At 43.1% G+C, this 27543-nt stretch overlaps 1 protein-coding gene across 3 annotated transcripts in view; it reads right to left on the bottom strand.

Moving 5' to 3' along the window:
* srebf2 (sterol regulatory element binding transcription factor 2) overlaps nt 1-27543 on the bottom strand; it is a 49652-nt gene that overhangs the window by 21476 nt on the left and 633 nt on the right. For 2 of the 3 annotated variants that reach the window (XM_084329870.1, XM_084329871.1), the window contains exons 2-9: nt 15531-15913; nt 10503-10692; nt 7528-7652; nt 6725-6805; nt 6009-6149; nt 4774-5049; nt 4117-4231; nt 3556-3707 (exon numbers count right to left, since the gene is read on the bottom strand). In XM_084329870.1, coding sequence (XP_084185996.1) covers nt 3556-3707; nt 4117-4231; nt 4774-5049; nt 6009-6149; nt 6725-6805; nt 7528-7652; nt 10503-10692; nt 15531-15913 — 1463 coding nt within the window. The remainder of the gene's footprint in view (nt 1-3555; nt 3708-4116; nt 4232-4773; nt 5050-6008; nt 6150-6724; nt 6806-7527; nt 7653-10502; nt 10693-15530; nt 15914-27543) is intronic. The other variant, XM_084329872.1, reaches the window with a different exon arrangement.

Genomic DNA, 27543 nt, shown 5'->3' with positions numbered 1-27543 from the left:
AACCGTGTTGTGGTTTTAGTTTAGCACCACCTGTTGAGGGACTGCTTGGGTCCAGGCCCGGACTGGCCATCGGGAGCACCGGGAGTTTTCCCGGTGGCCTGGCCTGCACAGATTAAAAAGAAATTATATATATAAAAAAAAAAAAAAATCTTTTTTTTATTATTATTATAATTTTTTTTTTTTTGCCAGGCCATTGTTTCTAGTTGTGGCGGCGGCGCGGCGCGATAGTTAGATAACCTAGGTGGGTGGGGAACAACCAGGATTTCACTGTCTGCGACAGAGTTGGAGAACTATCTGACTCTCTCCCTCGGATCACACACACACAATGGAGCCGTGCTGCCGCTTGTGATTGGTGGAGGCGGGACCAGGCGATACAACTGATTGACAGCGGAGGCGGCGAATGGAATTGCAGACGGCACTCAGATGCAGAATAACAGCCAGACAGTGAGCCAGGTAGTGAGGGACTCGAGTCGGGAGAGATACAGTAGAGCGAAAGTCAATTAACGTTGATGTCAAGATGGACAGTGGAAGAAAGAAAAAGGGTGGAGGAGAGAGGGATAAAACAAAGAAAAAGAAAGGCCCTTACAGGAGAGAGTGGTTAACTGTATTATAATAGTAAATAGAAAAATATGTTGTGCTCTTGCTTTTTTCTTTTTGAAGGTGGAGAGAGTAGCATTGCTAGTGCCACAACAGTTTTATTTGAGGTCCATAACAGTACATTGTACTAAGCAATTGTTGGCTCATTAGTTTGTGATTCACATGCACTAAAATTCACCAGAATGCAGGAAATTAAGTCTTTGTAACAAAGATCTCTGACAAGAACAAGTTACAGGTTGAAAAAACCCTCAGCTCGGAACTAGGCAAAATCGGCATATGGCTCGCTGATAACAAACTATCATTACACATGGGCAAAACAGAGTCCATTCTCTTCGGTTCAAATAACAAACTCAGCAAGACCGACGGCTTCTCAGTTACAGTGGGTGACAATATTGTCACAAGGAAAGATGAAATTACCTACCTGGGTTCCATCCTAGAGGCTAATCTCTCCTGTGACAAAATGGCATCCAATGTAATAAAAAAAGTCAACCAACGAACTCGATTCTTGTACCGGATCTCCTCTCTGGTAAACAAGAATACCCTGAAGACTCTGGCAGGAGCACTCATTCAAGGGTACTACGACTATGCTTGCACCTCATGGTACCAAAGCACCTCAAAGGCGCTAAAAACAAAATTACAAACATCTCAAAACAAACTGGTCAGACTACTGCTTGACCTTACTCCTAGAACCCACCTCACCCCTGCCCACTTTGACAACCTAGGATGGCTTAGAGTAGACGACAGAGTACAGCAACTTGCAATGGGCCTGGTCTACAAGATACACTACACGACCAAGGTACCTATGTACATGTCAAAATACTTCCCAAAGGTCAGTGAATACCACGATCACAACACCAGAGGGAGCTCCACAAATCATGTTAAACCCAGATTCGGCTCAAACAAGGGACTAAACACGTTTCGCAATTATGCCACATCAATGTGGACCGCCCTACCCAAAGCTGTAAAGGAATGTGAATCACTACCCACTTTCAAAACCACTCACAAGGGACACCTATGGGAGACTGCAATTCGAAACTGGCCCCTGTAAATGTCCTAACCCAACCCCCTCCAATGTATAGTAATTTACCTAGTATGGTTGTCAATATTCCAATGTACAATTTTGCTTGTTTGTACAGTGTCTCCCCCCCCCCCAATGTACAGTTTTGCTTGTTTATACAGTGTCCCCCCCCCCCCCCCCCCAACCACCTCCAATGTAAATTACCCAGTATGGTTGTCAATATCCCAATGTACCCAACCTCCCCCACACAACCCCACCCAACCTCCTCCAATGTACAGTTTCTACGTCAAATGTATATACTCCCTTTTCTTGACTCTTTTTGTATCACAAACAGTACTGTATTTGCAAATCTGGTATGTCATAAATGTATAGATGTAGCAGTACTGTCTATCTGTATGTCATATATGTCCTGATGAATTGAAAATGGGGGACCCTGATGTAAACAAGACGAAAGTCTTTCTCTGGTCTGCACCCCCTTAACAATTGTGTGTATTGAGCTGTACTGTATTGTACCCATTCTGCAATCTGTTAATAAAGTTTTCAATAAATCAATAAATCAATAAATCAATCACATCGCTTGCAGATCATAGTTTTCTGCTCAAGGTCTGACTTTTTTCTTTGATCCACTTTTTCTCCCATTTTCTATTTTTCTCCCATCCCAATTTTTGTATCATCCAATTCAACCCTCCCCTGTCTCGAACGCGGTTTCTTGCCTCCCACAAGCCGGCTGCAATGTGGACTAAGTCATACATAGCACGAGTCCCCTCCGATACTCGAGGTAACAGCAGTCGCATCTTTTCACCTGCACGGCACGATCTTTCAGCGTCAGGGGTCTGCGCTTTGGAGGGGCGCCGCCCCCATCGCTTCCTGATTCTACTGCGCAGGCGCACCAACCGACCTGTAGGAGTCGCTGTCCACAACGCCCGATCCCCACCCATCAGTTTCCCACCCCCTAATACTGCCAATGTGTATTAGTACGGACGACCAGCTAAACTGAAAGCAATGTGGAGCGCTGGGCTCGAACAGGCAAACCCAGCGTCTCCAGTATTTGTGGTGAGCGCCTTGCCCACTGCACCACGTAGCCGCCCAAGGTCTGACTTTTTAAACTCAAACCACATCCAGATGATGGACAAAGCACCTTTCTCTTGAACTAATTCTACTTCTTTGTTTGCATCAGGAACTAGGGATGGGCGTGAGTAAGTAATTACTTGACTACTCACCATTTCAACTGAACTCGAGCTTGATTTTTTCCCCTTCTATTTCTAAAAATAGATTTCCCTAAACAATAGCTCGAGCACTACTCAATTCATGCGAGCACTCGATCTGGGAAAACATTACTCATCCCTATCAGGAATGGGAGCTTTTTTCTAGCTTGGTGTGTTAATCTGAAAAAGTATTTTTCCATCCAAAGAGACTAAAAGTAGCCTTCTACTGGTACATCCGGGAGAGTCAGATCTCTATCTTGGCACGGATTTCTACCAGTTCAACAGGTTCAACCTTTATACCGCCCACCAATCCCTAGTGAGTTTCCTGTAAGGCTTCCAGTGGCGGTTACCCACTTGTACTTTACTAAATCTGGCAACTCTGTTTAGGTGTGTGTGTGTGGGGGGGGGGCACGTTTATGTGAAAAATCAGGAGCACCTTGGAGAATACACACCACAGGGGACCAAATGAGGCCATTTCAACGTCCACATTTTTTTCGAATTCAGTCCTATTTTACAGTGTCACAGTTAAGGTTAGGTTAAGAGTGTGTGTGTGTGTGTGTGTGTGTGTGTGTGTGTGTGTGTGTGTGTGTGTGTGTGTGTGTGTGTGTGTGTGTGTGTGTGTGTGTGTGTGTGTGTGTGTGTGTGTGTGTGTGTGTGTGTGTGTGTGTGTGTGTGTGTGTGTGTGTGTGTGTGTGTGTGTGTGTGTGTGTGTGTGTGTGTGTGTGTGTGTGTTACCTGGTCATGGTCAAGCAGGGGACTGCCTGGCTCTGAGTCGACACAGTAAGGAGAGAACTGATTAGGGGAGCCAGAACCAGAGTCTGAGGTGGGTGGTGACATCATCACCACTTCCTGTTTGAGCTCCACATCCTCCGACAGCACCACCGTCTCTGAAGGAGGGAGGAGAGGAGGGAGAGGAGGAGGAGGAGGAGGAGGAGAGGATCATTAAAACATGCAGCTGGAACAGGTTGTCGTTTTCCACACAACATATCAACTCTCCATCATTATCACTTCATCTGTTTTTGTAGATAGCTATGAACGCATTCCAGGGAGCAGCACATAACTAATTCACTTCCATGCATTAAAAGAAACCAAGACTACGGTGGTGAAAAACAACTGGAATCAGATAATCACACGTTTGTAATTCTTTTGTTTTTACTATTGGAAGTGGCATTTGTTTTTCAAGTTTTGACATTGAAGTGAACAGGCAACTTCCGCATCCGTCCACCGGGCCGTGACCGTGTCAAACTCGACCAACGTGACATGAATTGAATATGGTTTGAGAGGTGGAACACTTACTGTTCTTCTGGCCTCCCATCTTCAGGGCCAGGTTCTCCTGCCGTAGTTTGTGGTTGACCTGCTGCAGGTATTTGATGTAATCGATGGCTTTTCTCAGCACTCCAGACTTGTGCATCTGTGACAAAACACATGACGTTGGAAATGTGTAAAGTCTCCTATTCAACTGTTTGCTCAGAAATTCCAAATGGTCACTTATTAAAGCTGCTATAGATAACATTTCTATGTAGAGTAATTATCTAAAAACAGAGCTTTAAGAAAAGTGCAGATTAATGAATTTACCATTTAAAAGATTTTGGTGGGTCCAAAATTAATGTTGTCGTTTACCCCTCCCTACTTTCCTTTTCCCCACGTGGAATGCACCCGATTGGATAAATTACATGCCTAGTGGGACATCTAGTGGCTGAATCTATAGCACCTTTAATACTTTTTGAGAAGTGGACCGGGAAAGAACACATCTGTATTGGAGCTTTGTAACACATCTGTATTGGAGCTTGTAACACATCTGTATTGGAGCTTGTAACACATCTGTATTGGAGCTTGTAACACATCTGTATTGGAGCTTTGTAACACATCTGTATTGGAGCTTGTAACACATCTGTATTGGAGCTTGTAACACATCTGTATTGGAGCTTTGTAACACAGAATGAAAACACAGACCTTGGCGTCGTTCCCCATCACCAGGTCTCGGAGCTCCAGGATCTTGTCGTTGATGGAGGAGCGGTACCTCTTCTCTATGATGTTGTGGGTGGTCCTCCTCTCTCCCTCCTTCACCACCCCTCCCGGGCCCATCACTCCCATCATCTGGCCCTGATCCATGGCCGTACTGACCAGGCGTCCACAGTGGGAGGAGCTCTGGAGCTGCTTGATGGGCAGCTTGTCCCCGCCCCCCTGCATCATGACGGGCACAGTCATGATGTTGCTGCTCATTAGAGTCTACGGGAGAGGAGAAGAGAGGCATAAATATTACACAAATGAACATAGGAAGATGTGAATTGAGGTGGTAAGAAAGATAATTGAATATGAAGCATAATTTTCAGCTCAAAAGGAATCTATTAATTGTCATTTGAACTCTGATGGGGTCATCGGAAATAATTACAGTGTGTGTGAGAAAGTTAACAGTATATTTCAGATGCCTACAGGGACTTGTAGAGAGGTGGTCTGGATGTAAGTTAAGACAGTATTTCAGATGCCTACAGGGACTTGTAGAGAGGTGGTCTGGATGTAAGTTAAGACAGTATTTCAGATGCCTACAGGGACTTGTAGAGAGGTGGTCTGGATGTAAGTTAAGACAGTATTTCAGATGCCTACAGGGACTTGTAGAGAGGTGGTCTGGATGTAAGTTAAGACAGTATTTCAGATGCCTACAGGGTCTTGTAGAGAGGTGGTCTGGATGTAAGTTAAGACAGTATTTCAGATGCCTACAGGGACTTGTAGAGAGGTGGTCTGGATGTAAGTTAAGACAGTATATTTCAGATGCCTACAGGGTCTTGTAGAGAGGTGGTCTGGATGTAAGTTAAGACAGTATTTCAGATGCCTACAGGGTCTTGTAGAGAGGTGGTCTGGATGTAAGTTAAGACAGTATATTTCAGATGCCTACAGGGACTTGTAGAGAGGTGGTCTGGATGTAAGTTAAGACAGTATATTTCAGATGCCTACAGGGACTTGTAGAGAGGTGGTCTGGATGTAAGTTAAGACAGTATATTTCAGATGCCTACAGGGACTTGTAGAGAAGTGGTCTGGATGTAAGTTAAGACAGTATATTTCAGATGCCTACAGGGACTTGTAGAGAGGTGGTCTGGATGTAAGTTAAGACAGTATATTTCAGATGCCTACAGGGACTTGTAGAGAGGTGGTCTGGATGTAAGTTAAGACAGTATATTTCAGATGCCTACAGGGACTTGTAGAGAGGTCTGCATGGGCGTGGTCAGAACTGTCGGCTGCTGCATGGTGGACAGAACCTGGGTACCGTCTGGCTTCAGCGTCGTCAGAACCAACGAATCCGTCTTCAGAATCTGAGGCTGGTGGACCAGAAGCTGTGGCGAAAAGAGTCAGATAAGTCCTATATGGTTCCAACGTTGACACGTCATTCCACTTGTTTGATCAGGACTAGGGCTGTCAATTATCCATAAGAATACCATTCACCTATGAAATTATTCAAATTAAATAAAAATATGAATCATAGGAAATGTATATATTATTACCACACTAAAAGGAGGCATACAATGCTTACAATTAACAAGTTAATTGTGGGTTGTATTTGCTATTATGGGTAGCACCAATAGGAAACTATCATTACGGCATTGGGCTGTGCTTTTTAACACCCATTTATTGGCTCGTATTAGAACAGGGGTCAGCAACCTTTTTGACATGGAGTGCCTGTTTGAAATATAGTTGTAACTAGTGTGCCTCAACAATATTCCATGCATCGTAATTATTTTTTCTCATAATCAGGTCTTTTTAATGATAATTTTTACATTATTACATCATTATTGTTATTGTTATTATTAACAATATTATTATGATGGTTGTATCAACCCTAAATCTGAGTTGGGGGGAGGGGAATGCAATGCAGACAAACAGCTGCATACAGTGCGACCATTTCACTCACATTTGCCCATTCATTTTTGGACACATCACACACCATCGGTGTGTGTACTGTACGTGTGCTGTCATAGCTCCACCTACAGGCCTAATGGAGAACACCAGGAGAACACCAGGATGTGAATGGAGGGTGAATGTGAGGTATATCGTGTAAATACGTTTTGATTGATCGCAAGACTACACTGTAAAAAAATAATAATAATAAGTTACCAGAACTTAAAAATATTGAGTTCAGTTACTGTGCATTAAGGTTTTCAGTTTTCAATCCATAATAAGTTAACAGAAAAATAAGTACACAACCACATTATTTCAACCTAATAAAACTTTATTGTCATTGTTTTAAGAACACAAGTTGACTTGGTAATACTCATATTTTGAGTAAAATGTGCAATGTTCAATGAAATAGAAAAATAAATGATAAAATGTGTTGATTAATCCCACTGGTCACAATGGTGACCGTAATAATGTTTTTGTTATAAGGCTCTGCAAATGTTACTGAATGATGTAGCAATGTATTTCCAGCTAAATTGAAATAATAAACAAATAAAGGGTCTCAATTAAATATGTGGTAGTAAAAAGAACCTGTGGGAGGATTTCAACAAGATAAATGCGACAACAGTGCAAAATATTTCACTATAATATTTCAAAGCAAAAAAGAAAAAGTATACTTTTTTTTAATGCTGCCCCCTGTGCCTATGAAAATGCCCCCGCATGCCTATGAAGGCACGCGTGCCTAGGGTTGCCTACCCCTGTATTAGAAGGACCTATGATTTACAGCACAATGCGTTAAGTCATACTGTATGCATGTACCTGTTGATGCATAGATGCTGGGGAGAGTGTCTGGATGGTCTGCCCTGACGGCAGTAAGCGCTGGTGCATGGTCATTGGCTGCACCTGCGGTGACGTCACAATGCTCTGCATCTGTGGTTGGAGGACTGGTGACAAGAGACACAAATATGATGGGAGAAAAGATGACAGATGGCAGTTATCAGAAAGCCAAGACAAAAACATAAACTCGGTACGGAGGGAACAAAAATATATAGACTGTATGACACAAAATAGCAAACCGTATATAAAATAAATTGCGTCTGAAAGTGCAAAATTTATGAAAATTGAATTGTATTGTGTTAAAGAAATTCAGCATTTTAAGGTACAGTGATTTGCTCAAAAGTCCTCACATAATTTGAAGGTAACTTCTGATTAATAAATAAAATAAAAATCTAGCAAATATCTTGACGATGTGCAGCATTTTCTTCCTGCTCGATGCACGATTTATATATTTCCCCCCTCGAAATGCCAGGAATATGTGTGGTCCATGCTCATGGTCCATGAGACGCTAGGGCAATGGTATTACACGAGGGTAATGGCTAGAAGGCATCCACACAACAGCTCAGGGCCCATATTTATCACACTTCTAAAAATAGCAGTACTGATCTAGGACCAGTGATCAGGTCACATGACCATAATACACCTCACTATGACTTAAGAGTCAATCTAGTCTCAGATCGACACTCCTACTTTCAGACACTATTTAAGAGCCAATCTGGTCTCAGATCGATGCTCCTACTTTCAGACACTTGATAAACACCAGGGCCCTCATTCATCAACGTGTGCGTAGAATATGTTCTATTTCCACACGTAAGCACATAATGTAGAATCAGTGTACGCACAGGAAAATCGGGATTCATCAACCGTGCGTACGCAGGTTCTACGCACACCTGTCATGATGAATCTCACCTTGGCCCTGCGCCGAGGCTCGTGCACACTTTCACGTATTTGCATACCAAAACCGCCCCGATTAACCATATATGGTAATGGACACCCCCATGAAATGTGGAAGAATGGACTAAACCGAGGGTGTTGTACACTGTCGGATATTATACCTATTAACTTCCTAAAAGACCATTGCTGCCTGGACACCGCAAACACTAATAAAGACCATTAACCACTGTTTTGCCGTTGCCCGTTAGTGTCATTAATGCATGCTGGAATAAGAATGCCTTTCTTAATCTATTTTTAATATTAATAATTATTATAATACAATAAAAGACAGCTCCTTCTTTTAATACACATATATTGTACAGTAACGTCAAATAAATACTACAGTCCCCGCTGAAATAAAGGTTCTGCACGCACATATACCAGCAGTGATCTACAGCATAAAAGATAGCCACTTTATAATACTATTCTGAGTAGATAATTCATCTGTATCGCAACAGAGTCACGGATCTGGTCGGGGCAGGTATCATTATGTCGGGAAAATCCTTATGAAATAAACAAAAGTGAATTAAAGAATTTAAAAACAAAGTTTAGTATATTAAATTGTTTTATAAGCTTTCTGAGTAGATAATTCATCTGTATCGCAACAGAGTCACGGATCTGGTCGGGGCAGGTATCATTGGGAAAATCTTTATGAAATAAACAAAAGTGAATTAAGGAATTTAAAACGAAGTTTAGCATATTAAATCGTTTTATAAGCTTATAGCTTTTTTCGTGCTGATTTTGAGAGGGTCCAGCTGCAGAGCCGGAGAGCAACTCTCAGGGCCAAGATAGCACTTATACTATTTTGAGAGAGACAGCAGAGAGACAGACAGCAGAGACAGACAGACAGACAGACAGACACTGTTCCACAGTGTGTGTGTGTGTGTGTGCGTGTGTGTGCGTGTGTGTGCGTGTGTGTGACTACTAGTCTAATAGTAGAGACTCAGCCCCCCCCCCCCCCCCCCCCCCCCCCCCCCCCGGACCACCTCCTAGTAGAGACTTCTCTAGGAAGAAGACGAAGATGAGGATTAAGGCGAGACACTGCAGGTGAATAGGCAAATATACCTTTTTTGTTGATTTTGAGATTCTGTTATATTTTGCTTCCTAAACATGTCTTCTATGAAACTAGTGACAATAAAACGTCAATAACACACATTTAGTTGTTCATTTTACTTCATTTTGCCTTATTGCATCCATAAATGTCCACATATTTAATGGGGAAGTGCCTCATTTGCATATATAAACATAAATTTCAGAAAACTTGTCTCTACTAGGAGGTGGTCCAGAGGGGGGGGGGGGTCTCTACTGGGAGGTGGTCCAGAGGGGGGGGGTCTCTACTAGGAGACTAGTGGTCACACACACTGTGGAACAGTGTCTATCTGTCTGTCTGTCTGTCTCTCTGCTGTCTGTCTCTCCGGCTCTGCAGCTGGACCTTGATCAAATAAGCACGGAAAAGCTTTTAAGCTCGTAGCTCCAATTTGGGTCCCAAATTGCGGTACAAATGAAGGAGGTGTCTCGGGTAGTGGACTCTAGTTAATATTATGTTCTCTCTGCAATTAGACTGCCCCTCATTCATCCCTATCTGATGCTATCTCTGAAAACAGTTCCTGCGAGCGCAGTCAGTGCACCCCATAACGCTATATATATAAACCTGCATTCATTCGGAGAGAAAGACCTATTCCACATGCTATTTAGGGTTTGACCATAATTACACTAATATCGCTATTTCACAATGAACTATAATGAATTACGGGGGTCAGACTCATACAGAACACGGCCAGTGTCTTTATTTCCGCGTTGGAACGAATGCATGTACTGAGGAGCGCTTGTGCGTAGTAACGATATTCTACCACTGGGCGTCAGCTAAGTGTGCTCTGACCTGTGCGTACACGTAAGCACGGAGTCAAGTTCAAGTTGAAATTGATGAATCCCACTCTTTGCTTAGAAATGATCGTACGCACAGGTTAAGCACAAATCTGTGCGTAAGTCAGGTTGATGAATGAGGGCCCTGGTCTCCTGTTCACCTTGGAAGCTTGGCGCGTGGCTCTGGTGGCAGATGACAGGGTTCTGGATGAAACGAGAGTGGCCACCGCTTGACGTGAACATGACGGTCTGAGCCTGCGTCTGGATGGGCATTGGTGTCTGGCTGTGTGTCTGGACCAGCGTGTGAACAGGGAAGCTCTGTGTCTGCATGGGGATCCCCTGGGTGTGAACCTGGAAACACACAGCAACATTTCAACATGCGTCCAAACCACCTGAGCTGTATATGTGATGTTAATTACAATATGAACAGCCCCCAAAAAACATGCCTCACATGCAAGCAAACTGACTTTAAACATGAACCTAGAAAACATTTCTGCTATATTTGATCAAGTATAGATCCAACGCTGTGTAACTATATTTGCTTTTACTCCCGGAGAAAGTAGAGATTGAAGAGATGATGACGACATCACAAAGCCAAAGTCGCTTTGGATAAAAGCGTCAGCTAAATGACTAAATGTAATGTAAATGTAAAGCCTCTCAATGTGGCATTGCTGATCTAGAGTCAGCTTCAGTCTGGTAGTTTGAATATTAAAGTCATGAAGACAAGTGTTCCTAGTCACTGATCTTGAGTCAGCTTCTAGTCATCTAACGCTATATATTTGTTTTTACTCCTGCCTGGATGCAGACCTGGAAATACGATGCAGTTATTATAAACACTTAAAGGGGACATGCATTGCTATTCCTAGCACTATTTGGGAAACTTTACACAATTCCTGTGAGTCTATTGAACACATCTGTAAGGTTAAAAAATTCATTGTTTTATATTTCTAATCAAGTACTCAAAAGCCACATTTTTCTCACTTTGGATTTCAGGCTGTGTTGGCCTAGCTCCGCCCATAAGCACTTTGAGTGACAGTCATCCACATAGTCTGCGACTGGCACAGAGAGAGATAGAGAGAGACTGAGGGGGATACTAATTAATTTCGCTGCGGGGGGGCATAATCCCACGGGACAATGCATTGGTAACTTGTTTCAAATGACAATATGTGAATATTGTTGTACGGATCGGAATACGGGCGTGCGCGTGCTCCCTCCCGACTGCGAGGGAGAGAGTGAGATAGAGAGGGAGAGAGGGAGAGAGAGACAGAGAGGGACACACGGAGGCACGGAGCACTTACACACAACCTGTGTAAAAGCTCCGTGTGTGTGTTTGAGAGAAGACGGGTCCCTCTCTCTCTCTCTCTCTCCATCTCTCTCCCTCCCTCTCTCTCGCTCGTCCATGCTGTCAACCATAGAGGGGGCGTTAGTTATGCAAATCAGTGCTATATTCACGTCAGCAAAACTGTCAAATCAGAACAGCTTAGTTGAGTGAGGGAGGATCTCGTGAACTCGAGACTAGACTGATGAGTCAATATGATAATTAATGACACAGACCACATTGATATAATCCCCAATTGCTAGGAAAACATGCTAATCACTGGAAAAGGGCAATTCCATGCAAATGTCAACCTCACCATGAAAGAATTAAAATAACATGATCATAACCAAACCAATTTCAAATGTATCATCAAGGTCTATATTTTGAAGTACAAAATAGATTTGATCGTAATATTTATGAGAATGCATGTTTTTTCACACTACAGGAGGAGACACAATGATGTAAACATTTATTTTTCGATTAACCTAATTGTATGACTTTCTGAATGGCCAGAATGGCACAAAAAAAATCAACAGATATTTTTCTAACCTCACCTTTGGTCATGAAGGGCTGTTGTATCAATATGTGAATCAATTATGTACTTTGTGTCTTTCCATTGGCAGGTGAAGCATGTCGTTATAATGCCCCTTTATGGGACAGCGAATGTAACATCCATAACGTTTTCCAGGAAGAGTTGTCATAAAACATGCATCTGGAATGCAATGTCAACCAAACTTCCTAAGCAAAGCTAACTTTTATAAAGATGACATATTAGCAACAATTAGTCATTCTGGTCTTATTTTTTGTATTCTTTACAAGTGTTATGGATGTTACCGTTATGGATGTTACATTGCGAATGTGTGTTAAGTCCGATTATGACCCCTTTGTTTGAAGTATAATTTACACATTTTAGTTACACTTAGAGATAAAGATGAGCCTGCAATAAGAAATGTTTTGACCTTTTGGATTTTGAGATAGGTGACAAAATACTAGGGCTGACCCCTATTAATCGATTAGTCGACTAATCGGTCGAAAGGAGCCGTAGTCGACTGGCCAACCTCTTAGTCCAATATAATACAAAATTATATATATTTTCTTTTAATCATTATTTCCAAAAGAAAATAGGCCTAGAAGCGTGGCTAACGCTAATGGCACGCATACCAGAGGCTAACTGCATACGAAAACAGGCACAGAGGCACTGAAAGAGGATTTCACCCATCTAATGAACACACTAGACTAGACAAATATCAAGATGTATCCATCAGTGGACCAATTGCATGCTTTTGCAGAGGACAAGAAGCCTTCAGTCGACTCCTTCAGACATTAAGCACCCCCCACAGCCCAAATGGAATGATAAAACATTTTGGCCAATCCTAGTCGACCATCCAAATCCTTAGTCGGGGACAGCCCTACAAAATACACAGCGTTATGGATGTTACGGAAATTGACAAGCTTTTCGGACTCACTGAACACATGATGAAAACTCTGTGAATATCTTTTTCAAAGAATAACATGTTTACTATCACTTTGTAGGGAAGGGTTTGAGGTACCCAAAAAGCACTTTCAGGAAAACCTGGCATTTCCTCTCAAGGAAAAGTGCCGTTATGGATGTTACATTTTTGCATTATGGATGTTACACGTCTGAAATAGACAAAAAACACTATCAAAAATGTGTGTTGTTAAGTCTGATTGTGACAAGAAACCCACCACAAAAAACACAGAAACCCCAAATGAAATCAAACAGAAAGTAAATGAGTATTATTCCAGGGACGACATTTCAAGACAGGCCCCAGGAATGAAGGATGCAGTGACCATAAGAGAAGGAGTCAAGCAGAGGGTTCAGAAACGCCACATGTCCATGTCCCTTATGGAGGCTTACCGCTGCACTTCCAACCAAAGAGGACAAGTCCTGGGTCAGTTTTGATCAGATTCGTGAACACCTCAAGCCTCACATGGATAACAGAGGGAGATACCATTTCTCTGAACCAGTCCAGGCAGAGTGAATTGGACTTGATTTTTTATAACTTTCTTTTTCATGGTGAGGTTGACATTTTCATGGAATTGCTCCAAAACTCATTTTCTGATATTAATATTGCTGTTCTCTGTATAGAAAACACTTTTTTATGTTAATCAAATAAAGCGCTATTTTCCAAAAACTTTGTAATTTATTTTCAAACTACAATATTATTTTGAAACTATTTAAGACCAAAAAAAAGAAAAGATTATTTTAGTTTTTTTTGTGATTTTTGTGATGTCACAGTATGATGTCATAATAGAACATTCTAGAACATTTGTGATGTCACAGTATGATGTCATAATAGAACATTCTATAACATTTGTGATGTCACAGTATGATGTCATAATCAAACATTCTATAACATTTGTGATGTCACAGTATGATGTCATAATCGAACATTTGTGTTCTATATATATATTCAACAATTCTCGAGAGGGAGTGAAGCCGAGGTGCTGTAGTTGTGGTGGGGAGCATAGTGTAGCGTTTCGGGGGTGCGAGGTGATGATGAAGCAGGTCGCGGATCGGAGAGAGAGAAGGGAGGGTAAGTTGACGTATGCTGGGGCGGTTAGCAGGGCAGGACAGGGGAGCCAAGAAAGGGTGCAGGGGGTTGAAGGAGGGCATTTGGCAGTGAGGGTAGAGCAGGTGGAAAGAGACAGGGGAAGGGAGGAGAAATTAGGTATTGTGGCCTTCGTGGCAGGGGTAGTTACTGGTATGGCAGAGGTTACGGGTAGAACAGAGATGGTGAAGATGATTGTTAGGATAGCGGTTCAACATCTGGGATTGGAAGGTCTGGACTGGAAGGAGGTGTGTAAAGAATTGGCTGAGGGGCCTGCGAGGGACAAGGCTGCGAGGGACAAAGCAGCCCAGGATAAGATAGCAGGGGGCAAGGAGGGTCCCGCGGAGGGGGGCTCAGACAGGAAGTAGCAGCAGTAGCTGCACTCCAATGGACAATGTAGTTGAGGACGGGGTCCAGTAGAAGAAGAAAAAGAAGGTGAAGAAGGAGAAGAAGGAGAAGAAGAAGAGCCCATAAAAAGAATTGCGGAGGGCAGTAATACGCCTCGATGCGTCTACTCTGCCGGAAATTCAAATAAGAAGAAGAAGAAGCATTTCCTGGCATTTTTTCAGACTACAACATGAATCCAGACTGGTTTGACCCTCAAAATGGTCCACCGAAGTCAAACACATGTGGGTAAAGCCCTATTTTTGATAGTGTTTTTTGTCTATTTCAGACGTGTAACATACATAACGCAAAAATGTAACATCCATAACGGCACTTTTTTGTGATTCATTCCTTGAGAGGAAATGCCAGGTTTTCCTGAATGTGCTTTTTGGGTACCTCAAACCCTTCCCTACAAAGTGATAGTAAACATGTTATTCTTTGAAAAAGATATTCACAGAGTTTTCATCATGTGTTCAGTGAGTCCGAAAAGCTTGTCCATTTCCGTAACATCCATAATGCTGTGTATTTTGTCACCTATCTCAAAATCCAAAAGGTCAAAACATTTCTTACTGCAGGCTCATCTTTATCTCAATAAGTGTAACTAAAATGTGTAAATTATACTTCCAATTCAAATCGATGCCTTGTCAATGTTAAGTTACGTTTCCAATGTTCTCTCTGAATGTAACATCCATAACGCTGGAATTGCCCAAAAGGCAATTTATAATGCATGTCCCCTTTAAAACTTCATCGCTCTCTGAAATGTGTCCCATCACCACAAAACGCTGCTTTATAGCAAAACACCACAAAACTAAGACTCATCAGCACCACGACCAACTCCAGCTCAACAACAACCATGGTGTGAGCGCCTGCCTCCCGGGAGCGTACAGGACACGCTGAGATGCTATGGCTGTCACCTGAATGGTGGGCTGGGCCGTCTGCTGGGGCTGGATGGCCTGGATGGTCTGGATGGTCTGGGGCCGTGGCTGGAGCAGCGGAGGGGTGCGAGTAACATGCTGCTGCACTACGGGAGACGAGATGATCTGGATAGGGGTGAGCGGAGAGGTGAGGGGCAGGGACTGCTGGATGAGGGTCTGGGAGGGGACGAGGCCCACGATGGGGCTCTGGTAGACGACAGGGGCGGAGGTCTGGGGAGTTTGGGGGGCCTGTAGTTTCTGTGCGGCAGGCCGCGGGGTGGTGGCGCTGGACGTCCCGCTCTGGAGAGAACCTGACGAGGACACCTGGTCCTCAAACAGGTCTGGGAAATCTCCAACCTGGTTACTGACGAACTGGAGCATCTCTGAGAAGGGAGCGAGAAGGGGAGAGAGAGAGAGAGATAAATTACTTGATTTATCTATTTGACTAATTGAAAAATTGAAAAAATGTTGATATTGTTTTACACTTGCCACCCTGCAGTCAATTGGATCATCCAAAATACATGGTGTTCCATACCTGAACAGATGTAGTAATGTAGGCCTATATCATTACCTGAACAGATATAGTAATGTAGGCCTATAGGCTATATCATTACCTGAACAGATATAGTAATGTAGGCTTATAGGCTATATCATTACCTGAACAGATATAGTAATGTAGGCCTATATCGTTACCTGAACTATAGTAATGCAGGCCTATATCATTACCTGAACAGATATAGTAATGCAGGCCTATATCATTATCTGAACAGATAGTAATGTAGGCCTATATCGTTACCAAAAAGACTAATTCTGAATATGGTAATATTCCTTTTCTCCCCCTATATCGGCCATCCCTACAGGCAAGACACCTGTTGCAGGGTCATTGTTTATGTAAGGGATAATGTATAGCTACGAGGTCATTGTCGCAAAATAATTGACCGACACGGAGTTTAAAATACCGAGGCGCCTCGCCGAGGTGTTTTAAACGTCAGTGAAGGTCAATTATTTTGCGACAATGATCGAGTATAGCTATACATTATCCCGCTTATTACATGGCTAACTTACTAACAATATACCTAATTCATTTTACATCGACAAGACGAGATCAAATGCAGACGCAGTTCTGTTCTGTCGCTCCCGCTGTCATCGTCACACACACTCCGCTGTCAGTGCAGCCGGCAGGTGTGTCTGATTAGCTGCACTGATGCAGTGTGTCAGTGGGCTTGATTGCGAACAGCTGCGAAAAACAATAATCACCGGTGGTTATCGAAAAATAATTCACCGCTGTCAGGGGCTATTGACCAATCACAATCAAGCATTTCGGCGAATGTTAAAACGCCATGTAATAATACTCGATAACGGACCTCTGCCGAACAATAATGACCGCTGTGCGCAGCTGTTCGCAATCAAGCCCACTGACACACTGCATCAGTGCAGCCAATCAGACACACCTGCCGGCTGCACTGACAGCGGAGTGTGTGTGACGATGACAGCGGGAGCGACAGAACAGAACTGCGTCTGCATTTGATCTCGTCTTGTCGATGTAAAATGAATTAGGTATATTGTTAGTAAGTTAGCCATGTAATAAGCGGGATAATGTATAGCTATACACTCGATCATTGTCACAAACACTGACGTTTAAAACACCTCTGCGAGGCGCCTCTGTATTTTAAACTCCGTGTCGGTCAATTATTTTGCGACAATGACCTCGTCACATTATCCCTTACATAACGGACCTCTGACGAGCGCTATTGACCAATCATTTCAGAGAATGTGAAAACGCCATGTAATAAGTTACAATAATCATCAGAAGAAATAATGATTCACTAAGAAGAACAACCTGTGCAGAATGTGGACAGGACACCGGTTGGTTGAGTTGCAACGTAATCCACACAACAGCTACTGATTGATTGGTGATGATGATTGATTGCTTCATTTCCTTTCCTCGCACAGGCTGCTTGCTGCTAAAGTGTGTTGTTAAGATTATGACCCTTGTTAGTTGTTACAGTAATGGAGAGTCATCATCTAGGCCACATGTCCTTGACTAGGCCACATGTCTTACAGGAAATCCTATATAAGGAAGGAGATGGTGTCATAATACCAGGATGTTGGTACCCACACACACACCCTAAATATTCACTGCCAGTTGATAGTATTGTCATGACGTGTTTTGTCACAATATGGCGCAGGGCCGCAGCTCATTGGTCTCGGTTGTCACTTAATGATGATCACGGTCTGCTGTTTACGACTAAGATGTCTGCGATGGAATACGACAAATACGTCCTTCATATTCTGTTTTAATTAGCAGGGCATCAACTCGATACTGAAGTATGGGTTCTTGTGACATTCCTTTCAAAAGGAAGACGGACACGGATGCCCCCCACCCAGGGAGCGAAATTAACTTTTTGACTCACCGGCCAGTGGCGGGTAGATGGGAAGAATCTACCCGCCAAGCATATTTCTTACCTGCCAACTTTTTTTTGATAAAAAAATTTTTATTATTATTTTATATAAAAAAGTTTTTTTTAATAAAATATATATATTATATAATCATACTTGTGATTGTGTTATCTGCGAGACATCGCCACCTCGCTGTCTGCAAACAGCTCCACTGTCTGTGTGTATACTCGAGTGGCCTCCAGCTCCAGCAAGGATTCTCCGGCGCTGCAGCTGGGACCTAAACGCTACATTCAGCATGCAAAAGGATTCTCCTGAGCTACAGCTGGACCCTATTCAGCAGCCCTCACTCATGCGATGTAAGCCAGGGCCTCGAATACGCATGTTGTTGTAGGACATTGATGTCAGGAGCTATATGTAGCTAGCCGGCTGGATAACGTTACACAATGCCTCATGTATTAAACTAAGTGAATAGTTGACTGGGTCATTTTGTAACGGTAGCTAACGTTATCTCACGAAGGTCCCACACTGACTAGACTAACGTCACGGAGACTGTCGGAGGCAATAGCCTCTGTTTACATGCAGGCATACAGAAACAGGTGGGGAGGGGTAGGAGCAGCAGCAGCAGTGCGCGGTGCGCTGCATGTCTGTGCTGAGACAGCGAGTGAGAACTCCGCTAAAGAATTGGATCATGATTTTCAGTTTTCACATGACTATTTGATTGCCCGCCACACGGCGGTCAGACCTCTCAGTGGGAGGCGCCAAACGTAAAAACTGAGCGCCAATGGCGGGTGGCGCTCTCTAGTTTCGGTCCCTGCCCCCACCCCTACAAGGACACGGCCTCGGGTTGTTTACTGCCTCTAAGGTGAGGTCAATGCCAAGACGCAGGAATTAAAGAGGCTTTATGGAGTGGCCTTGGCTCACACACACAGATAACCAATCACACACACACACTACTGTTCTGGCAGAGAGTCAGGGGACAGAGAGAGAGAGGGGGCTGACAGAGAGGCCTTCACACACGGACAGCCTTGCAACAGTACAAGGTGATGCAGTGCCGATGCCCTGGAGAGACAACGTGAAGTAGGTAAAAGAGCCTTCAGATAAGAACTCTCGCTCTGCTTCACTTGAAGGATGGGCTGCTTTAGAACAGCTGATGGATGTCTGGTGCACGTGCTGCAAAACACTGCTCTGTTCCAGCACCACAGAAGCATCAGGATTTGTTCCCCTTTTTATTTCGAACCAGTCTTGCCCCAAAATAAAGAAAAAGGTAAAGCTGTGTGTTTATTCACAGTATTAACATACTCATAGTGCAGGGTGTCTTTGTACACATGACATGTACTACTGTCTATATCATATTTGCATCTGTACAGTATTTGCACACATGTGCTGCTGATATGTAGCCTAAATTAAGATACAATCTGATTTCATATAGTAAATGACTGTGTACATAACTCTGTTAATATCACTAGAATAGATATCTCTGTATATATGTCAGTATGTAAATAAGAATCATATGGGATAGTTGAGATTTTTGGAACCCTAGCCCTATTGCTTACTGACCAATAATGATGTTAATCGGTAGAATCCTCTCAGCACAATCCATGTTGTTCCTCATACTAGCTCCATATAGTTAGTTAGCCACAAAAAACCAATACAAATCAATGGGGTCAAGCTCCAGTCTGTACAAGCTGACTGAGGCTCACTTAAATCTACGTTCTGTGCACTCTGGAATACATTTCAGTGAGCTTCAGCTTGTAGACAGGAGCGCCATTGACTTTGCATTGGTTCCTAAATTAATCAACTATCCCTGTAATAATAATACAGTTCTCTCTTATCTGATCTATGTAGACTTAGCAGTGGAGCCTAGGTTTACACTAGTTTGAGACATTATCAATAGTTGTTATACAATACTGGTATCAGATATCAGCACTGATACCAGTATTGGAGATTTTCCCCAATACTAAAACCAAGTTAGTCAGGTTATACCAAGAGACCTGTGTTTGACAAGTCAAAAATCAAAGCAAAGTAACCTGAATTTCTGCAATTAGTTTTTGGCACAGATCATGACATGAGTATGTTAAATGTTTCTTATTATATCTAGTTATATCTCAATCTTTTGACTGAAGAACAGGTGAGGCCAGCGCTACAAATGCACTTTGCACATGAGAACCTGGTGCCCTGGATCAGAGCATCGTAGACATCAACAGGCCAAACATTAGACGTCTAACTGGCCAAACGTGGCTGGATCACAGGTCACGTCTAGTGTTGCCCGAGGTGTCCAATCCCTGATATAGCAGCCTTCACGATATGGACATATGGCTTTTTTCATACTGCAATAATAAGCATTCAGTATGTTGCCTACTGTACATCTCAGACTGTACATTATTTCACATTTTCTGCTTGAGCGCTCTCACCAACCCGTCCACCCTCCCATCACAAGACACACGCAACACATAATAAATGCATGCACACATACACACCCCTCCATGGGGGGTGGCCTTTTCATAAGAGACAGAACAAAGTGGCCCCTCTACGAGCCAGTGGAGCCCCAGACAGGCCTGACACAAAAGGATAAAACGGTCAAAAGAGTTTCCTCAGCTGCTCAGGGGCAAAGAAAATACATTATGTAACCACAGCAGCAAGTGCATGGATGAATAATGGGGAGACATGGGAGAATGTTCTGCAGGGAAGAAGGGTTTGACCTGAGTGCTTACAGGAGCCCCCAAGAGCTTACAGTCTCTTACAGGAGCCCCCCAGGAGCTTACACTCTCTTACAGGAGCACCCAAGAGCTTACAGTCTCTTACAGGAGCCCCCCAAGAGCTTACACTCTCTTACAGGAGCCCCCAAGAGCTTACAGTCTCTTACAGGAGCCCCCCAAGAGCTTACACTCTCTTACAGGAGCCCCCCAAGAGCTTACACTCTCTTACAGGAGCCCCCCAAGAGCTTACACTCTCTTACAGGAGCCCCCCAAGAGCTTACACTCTCTTACAGGAGCCCCCCAAGAGCTTAGTCTCTTACAGGAGCCCCCCAAGAGCTTACACTCTCTTACAGGAGCCCCCCAAGAGCTTACAGTCTCTTACAGGAGCCCCAAGAGCTTACACTCTTACAGGAGCCCCCCAAGAGCTTACAGTCTCTTACAGGAGCCCCCCAAGAGCTTACACTCTCTTACAGGAGCACCCAAGAGCTTACAGTCTCTTACAGGAGCCCCCCAAGAGCTTACACTCTCTTACAGGAGCCCCCCAAGAGCTTACACTCTCTTACAGGAGCCCCCCCAAGAGCTTAGTCTCTTACAGGAGCCCCCCAAGAGCTTACAGTCTCTTACAGGAGCCCCCCAAGAGCTTAGTCTCTTACAGGAGCCCCCCAAGAGCTTACAGTCTCTTACAGGAGCCACCCCAAGAGCTTCAGCTTACACTCTCTTACAGGAGCCCCCCAGGAGCTTACACTCTCTTACAGGAGACCCCAGGAGCTTACTCTCTCTTGCAGGAGCTTACTCTCTTACAGGAGCCCCCCCCCCCCCCAACAGCTTCAGCTTACACTCTCTTACAGGAGCCCCCCCCAAGAGCTTCAGCTTACACTCTCTTACAGGAGCCCCAAGGAGCTTAGGGCGTTTTCACACCTAGCTCGTTTGGAGCCGTTGTTCCGAAACCTGGAGCGTTTACCCCCTATTTCGGTTCAGTTGGGCATATATGAACACAGCAATCACATTATGTTGCGGAACAAAACAAGCAGGCCGAGACCACCTAGAGAGGGTGGTCTCGGCGCACTTCCAAACGAACCCGACGCGACTCGTACGCTGTCGTACGCCGTACTGTATACGTGCTGCATGATGACGCAACGCACACGCGCCCTGGACTGTTCCATCAGAGGGGGGAGCTTCGGTGGCCAGTGTGAGTGGCTACAGACCACTGCACTTAAATATAAACATTAGTCTACCTGGAGACTCAATGAGGTAATTGTAGATGTCGCCATAAGACGCGTCTGGTCATTTAGTGGGATCATGTTTCATTATCCTGTTCGGCTGAAAGGACACTGGCCACGAAGCTCCCCCCTCTGAAGGAACAGTCCAGGGAGGGTGTGCGTTGCATCACAATCCGTGGGCAATCTGCGCATGTGCATGGGGGATGCTCTGCTTAAAAACTGGCTTTTTCGCTGCCGAATTAGTTCTGATTGATTAGGAATGGCTCGCGCCGTGTTCAGGAGATTCTGGCGCATACAAGTCTATTCGATCATGTCTCTAGCACCCCCACAGCCGTATCTGCAACCACTTACATCACGGCTCTCATCCACATTCATTAATTTGCTCCCCCCGCTCTCCCCTCCCCGATTTCAATGTAACGTGGAGATTCAGGGTTAGGGGGGGGGGGGGGGGGGGGGGACACCCCAAAATCTGACCAATTAGTGACAGTTTGCTCGCGCATGCTTTTGTTTTGGTCCGCTGTTAACACAGCCGTGTGAACACAAACGAACTAAGGGACAAGTGCAACATTGTATCATTATAGTCCCTGTGTCTCCCTGAATCGGAACAAAGCAAATGAACTACAGGTGTGAAAACGCCCTTACACTCTCTTACAGGAGCCCCAAGAGCTTACACTCTCAGGAGCCCCAATAGCTTACACTCTCCTACAGGAGGCCCAATAGCTTACACTCTCTTACAGGGGCCCCAAGAGCTTACACTCTTCACCATGAACTGCATTGTGACAGCCTGTCATGCTGGTCAGCTTTATGGGACAAAGTTCAAACTCTATGCATTGGAGTACAGTAAGGCATCCTTTAGGGCAGGGTGATTATATGGTCCAAATATAATATCTCAATATCTGATCATATTTTTTATGGTATTCGATATTTGAAAGTATTTGGTGTTTGAAAGTAAGGAAAACATCGCATTACATGCATTATGTCTGCATACATTATGTCTGGTCTAAATGGAGACTAAATAACAACTCTAAGGACGGGACGTTCGTGATTTATTTTCTCAGTTGTTGTCATACTTGTCATGCATACCTCTCTTTTTATAGAACTGTAATATTACAGGAAGAGTTGCATAACTATGGCCAGGGAAACTATAGCCTGCTTTAGGGTATAAAATAGGGTGGGAAAAACACAAACCAAATGCGAATACATGTTTGTGATGACAGCCAGGTCGCCTAGGTCTGTCCCACTGTACTCTTACCAGTTAGGCTGCTTTGGCAGGTCGCACAACAAACAGACATATGGTGATAAATTATGTCATAAAGCCACTGAAGCTGTTGTTGGTGGTGGTGACCGTTGCCTGGTGATGTAGACATTAGTTTCCTGTACCGGAGCCCTGTTTATCCTACATTGTATGTCACCTCACACCCGGCGCATCAGCTCGGTCTGGTGACTTAGCATTCAGTAAAATTCCACTCTAATTGAAATCCGGTGACTCTGCCGGCAGACAACCATGTGCCTAAAGCCCTGTCCTTCACTGTGTGCCAGGAGGGTAAAACCTGTTTTGACAAGAGGCGGACTGGGACAGTGATGCTATCGGTCCACTAAGTCTGTGAGCCTGCCTGTGTTGTTGCCTGTGTTGTTGCCTGCATACAGGAGACCAGTTCCTCTAAAAGAGAAGCTTTTCTTAACACATTCGTGGCCAACCACATACGTGTTTCGGATCCAACGCTTGAGGGCCAACCACGTATATATGTGTTAAGGTTGTTTTGGCTTCTATTCCATTGTAATATCCTACTCAATGTCACGAGCGGCACTGCAGATTTACCCTACTCTTGGGATTCGGAAAAGTGCATTACCCTGCAGTGAATTTTCCTGTTAGCCTGAAGCTATGCCTGTAGCATGTAGCCTTGAATACTTTTTGGGACGCTGAATTCAGTATGCAGTAAAGGAATATAGCATCAGCCAATGGACATATCAATCTACCAGATGGCGATCGATAACTGGGAAATCCTTTTTGGGATCCAACCGGCCCACGGTAAGAGCTTTTTCACGTAAATTTCATGCTGATCAGGCCTTGCTTTGATAGCCAACCAGCCGATCAGCTAATGAGGCTAATGCCGCTATTGGTAATCAATAATCAGAAACGACATCCCCCGCCCCCCCCCCCCTTTCATGCATTCATGGTGGACCATGATACAGATAATATGCATTTTGAGGTTTAGCTCTAGCTTGTGTATAGCCGAAACGCCATTCGATTTAACGTTATTAGCTTAGCGCCCTGTATCTCGCCTTCCAGGAAATACCCCAGAACATTGCGGTATAACGTTCATATTCACAACGCTATAAAATGGGAACATATTGATGACAAAATTATTTATTTAAGGCATATTGAAGGGACGGTTTATAGTGTCAATTGACAATGACAATGGACAGATAGCAATAATATAAAGTATAGATATAAAGTATAGATTTAGCTCTACAAACAGCCTCACGCACAATGAAAGGTTGTTATGATAAGATGGCCTTATAGAGTGAGATTAGACGGATCCCAGTGGCCGCGAAAGTGTTAATGGCTCCTCATCAGCAGTAAGAGTGGCATCATCAACAGGTTGATACAACAAAAAAAATATACCAAACTAAAAAATATGGACAGATGCTTAACAACGCACACAGTACAAGTACAACTAGGCCTTAACCCTTTCACTGCCACACAACAGCAGGTTAACCCGACCGTCGGTAGTGTGATAGTAAAGGGTTAACCTTCTGTCGTGTCATGTGGCAGTGAAAGGGTTAACCTTCTGTCGTGTGGCAGTGAAAGGTGAAAGGGTTAAGAGACTCCACTGGCCAAAGTTCTGTAAAAGGGCAATTCCATGCAAATGTCAACCTCACCATGAAAAAATTAAAATAACATGATCATAATAACCAAACCAATTTCAAATGTATCATCAAGGTCTATATTTTGAAGTACAAAATAGATTTGATCGTAATATTTATGAGAATGCATGTTTTTTCACACTACAGGAGGAGACACAATGATGTAAAAATAAATTTTTCGATTAACCTAATTGTATGACTTTCTGAATGGCCAGAATGGAACAGATATTTTTCTAACCTCACCTTTGGTCATGAAGGGCTGTATCAATATGTGAATCAATTATGTACTTTGTGTCTTTCCATTGGCAGGTGAAGCATGCCGTTATAATTAGGGATGGGTACCTTTCACATTTGAACCGATACCGGTACCGGTACCTGTGAATCGATACCGGTACCCAACGGTACCTTTTTTCGGTACTTTAGTCTCAAGAAATTAAAGATAAAGATGAGCCTGCAATAAGAAATGTTTTGACCTTTTGGATTTTGAGATAGGTGACAAAATACACAGCGTTATGGATGTTACGGAAATTGACAAGCTTTTCGGACTCACTGAACACATGATAAACTCTGTGAATATCTTTTTCAATGAATAACATGTTTACTATCACTTTGTAGGGAAGGGTTTGAGGTACCCAAAAAGCACATTCAGGAAAACCTGGCATTTCCTCTCAAGGAATGAATCACAAAAAAGTGCCGTTATGGATGTTACATTTTTGCGTTATGGATGTTACACGTCGGAAATAGACAAAAAACACTATCAAAAATGTGTGTTGTTAAGTCCGATTATGACCCCTTTGTTTGATTTAAATCAGAAGTATTTTATGACTCCTTGTTTGATTAAAATCCAACATATTTCCAGACACAACTTTTTCACACATTGTTGGTCTAGGCAGAGCAGTGTCCACGTTAGCCTACTGGCTACTGCTAATCGGCTGCTGTCTGCCATCTCCCCCTCGCGTCTGCTCAGCCTACATGTGTATTTGTTATTGTTTTGCCGAGTATCGTGACAAGAAACCCACCCCAAAAAACACAGAAACCCCAAATGAAACCAAACAGAAAGTAAATGAGTATTATTCCAGGGACGACATTTCAAGACAGGCCCCAGGAATGAAGGATGCAGTGACCATAAGAGAAGGAGTCAAGCAGAGGGTTCAGAAACGCCACATGTCCATGTCCCTTATGGAGGCTTACCGCTGCACTTCCAACCAAAGAGGACAAGTCCTGGGTCAGTTTTGATCAGATTCGTGAACACCTCAAGCCTCACATGGATAAGAGGGAGATACCATTTCTCTGAACCAGTCCAGGCAGAGTGAATTGGACTTGATTTTTTTATAACTTTCTTTTTCATGGTGAGGTTGACATTTTCATGGAATTGCTCCAAAACTCATTTTCTGATTTAACCGATATTAATATTGCTGTTCTCTGTATATAATTTTGTTTTATGTTAATCAAATAAAGAGCTATTTTCCAAAAACTTTTTGTAATTTATTTTCAGAAGTGACTGATATTTTGAAACTATTTAGACCCAAAAAAAAGAAAAGATTTATATTTTTTGTGTGTGATTTTTACGATGTCACAGTATGATGTCATAATAGAACATTTGTGATGTCACAGTATGATGTCATAATCAAACATTCTAGAACATTTGTGATGTCACAGTATGATGTCATAATCGAACATTCTAGAACATTTGTGTTCTATACGATGTTTGTATTGTGATTGTATGACAAGAGGAGCAGAGAAGAAGGAGACAGAGATGATAGAAATGTGTTTTGAAGATGAGAAGAAGAAGAGGAGTGTAAACTTTCTCAAGTGTGGGCGAAGCAAGAATTGTGGAGGGCAGTAATACGCCACGATGCGTCTACACTGCCGGAAATTCAAATAAGAAGAAGAAGAAGAAGCATTTCCTGGCATTTTTTCAGACTACAACATGAATCCAGACTGGTTTGACCCTCAAAATGGTCCACCGAAGTCAAACACATGTGGGTAAAGCCCTATTTTTGATAGTGTTTTTTGTCTATTTCAGACGTGTAACATCCATAACGGCACTTTTTTGTGATTCATTCCTTGAGAGGAAATGCCAGGTTTTCCTGAATGTGCTTTGGGTACCTCAAACCCTTCCCTACAAAGTGATAGTAAACATGTTATTCTTTGAAAAAGATATTCACAGAGTTTTCATCATGTGTTCAGTGAGTCCGAAAAGCTTGTCAATTTCCGTAACATCCATAATGCTGTGTATTTTGTCACCTATCTCAAAATCCAAAAGGTCAAAACATTTCTTACTGCAGGCTCATCTTTATCTCAATAAGTGTAACTAAAATGTGTAAATTATACTTCCAATTCAAATCGATGCCCTGTCAATGTTAAGTTAAGTTTCCAATGTTCTCTCTGAATGTAACATCCATGTATGAAAGTATTCTGTACTTCTGTATGACAACTATTAAAGAAACTTGAAAAAGAAGAAACTTGAAACGCTGGAATTGCCCAAAACATAGTTTATGGAAACAAACTTTACACTCCTGTACTCTTGTGATGACCTCACACTCTCTGCTGAACAGCACTCTTTACAAACATGCATCTAATTCATGGAAAAGACTATGCTTCTGACATAATTTGGAAATGATGACTTTCTCCTGATGCAATTATACAACATAATAGAAAAACTTCAACAACAAAACAACAAAAAGGTAAATTACCACTCAAACACATAATGGGCTATTCATGTGAGCCAAGGCTTTATCATAGATGGATAGTCCTTTGCAGAGCCTAAATTCAGATAATGGGTCAAATGTAAAAATACTACTTTCAATCACTTTAAAAACACGTTAC

The sequence above is a fragment of the Notolepis coatsorum genome (genome assembly GCF_963971535.1).
Source record: "Notolepis coatsorum genome assembly, chromosome: 14".
NCBI lineage: Eukaryota > Metazoa > Chordata > Actinopteri > Aulopiformes > Paralepididae > Notolepis > Notolepis coatsorum.
Note: the sequence above shows the minus strand (reverse complement) of the source record. Positions and strands in the feature narration are given on the sequence as shown.